This window comes from Eulemur rufifrons, chromosome 7 (assembly GCF_041146395.1).
Source record: "Eulemur rufifrons isolate Redbay chromosome 7, OSU_ERuf_1, whole genome shotgun sequence".
NCBI lineage: Eukaryota > Metazoa > Chordata > Mammalia > Primates > Lemuridae > Eulemur > Eulemur rufifrons.
Window position 1 is genome coordinate 191,718,763 of NC_090989.1, and position 4,532 is coordinate 191,723,294.

General features: G+C 42.4%; 1 protein-coding gene across 1 annotated transcript; it reads right to left on the reverse strand.

The window, feature by feature from the left end:
* Positions 1–2,062: 2,062 nt before the first annotated feature.
* On the reverse strand, positions 2,063–2,986 carry LOC138385870 (olfactory receptor 1f45-like). Its single transcript, XM_069472067.1, has one exon. It carries the CDS (start codon positions 2,984–2,986, stop codon positions 2,063–2,065), a length of 924 nt encoding a protein of 307 aa, XP_069328168.1.
* Positions 2,987–4,532: the final 1,546 nt, after the last annotated feature.

A 4,532-nucleotide genomic window follows, 5' to 3' on the forward strand; every position in this document is an offset into this window, starting at 1 on the left:
GGAGAGAGAGACTGAGCAATAAAACCTGGACCCCAAGCCATGCCCAACTCTGCATCCTCCTTGGGTCCTAGAATTTAGTGAAATCTTTCCACTACTCTAGTTCCCTTGATTTTAAATTTTACTGCTCTGAATTTTGCTGTCTAGGAATGCTCACTTCCCAACTTCCCCTTAGACTTTCCTATGATGTCATTAATGCTTTTCCAATACATGATTATTTAGGAGGACAAAAACTCTACCGAGCATTGGAGAGGATACATCCAATGTATGCTGTGGTACTTTCTCAGAATGAGTGTGTAATGTAATAACAGGAGATATGGGACATACAAGGGAGAGTATGCTGAGACCAAAATGAGTCATACGACCTCAAATGCCAACATTTAGTCCATGTTATTACATCTCAAACCTTTGTACTAAACCACCTCTAAAATAAAACTGGCAGTTCAGAAGGATACACCAAGTTTATCACGTCGTCAGGCTGCCATGGCACCCAGATACACTCTCCTAGGAGTTTACACACTCCAATTGGAGAAGCCCTGTGCTGTGTGCTTAGTGCATGTCTGTGGAATGTGATTGGTAAAAGAGTTAAGGGAAATGGACAATTATTAGGGTTTCAAAAATCAGGGGAGTCTTTCAACAGAGAACAATGAAGGAAAGAGGAAGAGAATCAGGAATGACAAGGCGTGAAAGATATAAACAAGTGAGTTAATAAGAAATAAATCTGTAAGTATAGCTTGAGGCCAAATCATGTCAGGCATTGTATTTGAAAAGAAAAATATTTGGACTTATCTTGATGTCTTCAATACTCTATGGATGGGCTGACAGGTTACAATCAGTGTTTCAGGAGGATGAAACTGACCCTGTGTGCAGGATGGAGATGTGCAGGGAGAGGCAGGAGGAAGTGAGATTCACCAGAAGCCTCTTGTGGGTTGAAGGTCAGTGTCAGTGGTCAGTGTCAGGACCAAGTCAGGAAGGGCCAACAGCAAGGACGATGAGTACTGATTAGCCCCGAGAGCGGAGAAAATTGAGAAAGGAAAGGAGGAGAGGCAAGAGGGCCAGCGAGGAGAGGGCTATTGGAGACTGATCTGTGGAGACTTAGGTGAGTACCCTCTGGACATCAGGAAAGAGAAGGTGGGAACTGGCCTGGTGGGCTCTTAGTGCCCAGGTGTAGAATAGGAGAAGCTTGGACTACTGAACACTTGGCCCTGTAGAGTGCAGCAAACTCCAGACTTGGAATCAGAAGTCCTGGGTTCAATCAAGTCCTATAATTAGTTCATGTCCCTCTGTCCCTAAGGTGTTACAGTAAGTCTAGACACTTCAGCTCTGAGGGAATCTCTGCTTCCTGCAGCTCACTTGAATTTAAAGGCTACCCCAGGGTTCCTTGACAAAGTATAGGTGTTATCTGATGCCTCCTTATACCTGTCCCTGATTGATAACTGTGCTGAGTAACAGAACACCAAAAAGTTAGATTGGGGTGTTAGGGGAGGCAGGCTAAGTAAGGGTAGGGTTTTGATTGTCAGAAGTGGGGAAGGGACACAAGCCTAGGACACAGGAAGAAATACCTGACTTGGTAATGACCAAAGATCTTAACAGTAGACAAGACCAGTCAGTAATAAACAGTTACTAGTACAGTTCTGGGCAAGGCAGCCTTTCTGTGAGTCTGGAAATAGGATAATTGTAGCATGTCCTGTGTGAGGCTATAGAGAGCAATGGACTCTGAGAGTCTTCTCTGAAGTCCTTTGAAATTCCAGATCATTGTGGTGGCCACTCTCTTAGAAGGTTGCTGGACCCATCTGAAACAATAGCTTCAAATGTGTCTGACTCTCAGTTTTTCTTGTCTATAAAATGAATGTCTTAGAACCAGGGCTTTTTATAAATAACAAATTAATAGATTTATAACTTATATACAGTCTCATATCTAAAATCATGATCATGATCACGTATCACTAATTAGAGGAATAGTCATGGGTGAGTTTTGCACCTGTTGCTGCCCTGCCTTCTCTATTTGTAAAATGAACAAATGTATGATTTCCAAGAGTCCTCTCAGCTCTAAAATTTTTAAATTCTAGAATCTGAGCATTAGCTTCCTTAGACCTCCCTTCATGTCATGATTCCGGAGGCTGTAGATGAAGGGATTGAGCAGTGGTGTCACCACTGTGAAGATGACAGTGGCCACCGTGTCCTGAACTGAGTAGGAGGATGAAGGGCGCATATAGACCCCCAAGACTGCCCCATAGAACAGGGACACCACAGTGAGGTGGGATCCACATGTGGACAGGGCTTTCCTTATCCCACGGACAGATGGAGACTTCAGTACTGTGGAGAAGATGTAAGCATATGAAACAATGATACATGTAAATGGTGTCACAAATATCAATCCACTCACAGTGAAGATCATCAGATCATTGATAAAGGTATCAGAACAAGAGAGCTTTAGAATAGCCTCAGGGTCACAGAAGAAGTGGTGCACATTATTGTTGGAACAAAATGTGAGTTGGACCATGAGAATAGTGTGTAGAAGAGCATGCAGGTGTGTAATGACCCACGACATGGCCACCAGAAGGACACAGAGTTTGGGCCTCATGCTCATGGTGTAATGGAGCGGGCAACAGATGGCTATATAGCGGTCATAGGCCATCACACTCAGGAGGAAGCCATCCATGTTGCCGAAAGTGATGAAGAAGTAGATCTGGGTCATACATCCCACGTAAGAGATGGACTTGCTTCCCAACATGTGATTCACCAGCATCTTGGGGATTGTGACTGATGATAAGCAGATGTCAACACAGGAGAGGTTGGCCAAGAAGAAGTACATGGGTGTATGGAGATGACTGTCACAGCTGATGGCCAATATGATGAGAATGTTCCCAGTGATGGTGACCAGATACATCCACAAGAACAACCCAAAGAGAACCTCTTCCTGCTCTGGCTGCCCAGAGAGTCCCAAGAGAAGGAATTCTGTGGCTCTAGTCTGGTTGTTTCTGTCCATGTCTGTGAGGGAGAAAAATGTGGTTAGAAGAAAGATTTAGTTTATTGGCCTCCATCCATTGTTCAGAGATTGCCATTTTTAATGACACCAGATGCTAGGTTCATTAATATAATTTCAAATATAAAATTACATGACACTGGTGATAATATGTCATCATTTGAGCAAAATTTTATGGTAGAGTTTTTGTTTTGTTTCAGTATTAACCTACATTAGATAATTCCATGGAGTTAGTTTTAGTGACATCAGTAGCTGGTTCATTTTCATAATGTTTGATTATGTTTGACTACATACAGCTTAATTTATACTCAGCTAATATTTACTAAACAGTTAGTATGTACAAAGTACTTTCACATACATTCTTTCTTTTTACCCTATGAGTTATGAATAAGTACCAGAGACTCAGAGTTTAGGTGACATTCCCAACCGATATGATCCATAACATTTAGCAGTCCTAAAAGAGAAAAAAACCCTTTCTTTACATTCCTCCCTCATTTCACGTCCAGATTTTGATTAGCTACCATTTGTTGATTAACCTAGTGCCAGGCACTGTGCTCTTGCTTGATGTGCATTTTCTGATTTTATCCATATTAAAATCTGCCAGGTAGATATAAGTAGCTTCATTTAGCAGAAGGAAAAAGTAAAAGCAAAGACATTTAGAAATTTGTTGAAGGTCATAAATTCTTTTACCTTGATGAAGTGTTATTTTATACAACTCCCTCAAATTCATTCTAGGTCTCTTACATTTTCCCAGGATTTTACTGCTCAGAGGCTTTGAAGGATCTCCCTGATGGTTCATCCTCAACAACCTAGGAACTGCACAGCATCAAAACGTCCTTGTTGGCTTGGTTGAGCTAAGCATGCTGGTGAGGTTTCTATGTGCAGGGTTCTGCTAAGAGACTTCTTTTCCCCCTTATGCTACACAAAATAAGAAAATCAGTATTATTTTTAGAAGGGAAAGAAGAGATTTATAGAGAGCAAAATCATGGGATATATCTAAACCATAATGCCAGCATTTAGAAATCAATACTATTTCAAAACATTGTGGTTTCAATAATCCTTAAAGGAGTCACAGTGTTTAAAGGGGCGTGGGTTAGGGAAAAACAAGAATTCACAGTGTTTGGATAATAAACAAGAGAGGAGATGGCATTTCTGGTGAGAGCAAAGGCCCAGGCCTCTCAACTTGCTCGGGCTGAAGGTGGTATAGACGGTACTTTTAGGAGACAGGTTGTAGGATGTAGATCGCCTGGCGACAGTGAAGAGTCCTGGCATCTTGAGAGTTAAACGGCAAAACCCGTGTAAAATCGGTAAGATCTGGAGTCATTTTCTCACAAATTATAGCACAGATTACGTGGTGGTAAGAGAGTCCTAGGCTGTGTCCAGTTTTACCGAAGGAAGATGCTCCCGGGAGAGGCTGATTCAGGTGGAGTGTGGAATTTGGGGCTAGGCGTGGCACCAAGGAAAACGCACAGCAGTGTTTGTGCCGCCTCTGTCCTTGCACCCCGAAGAGCAGACCTGAGGAGCCTGGTCTTAGTTCCCCATAACGGAA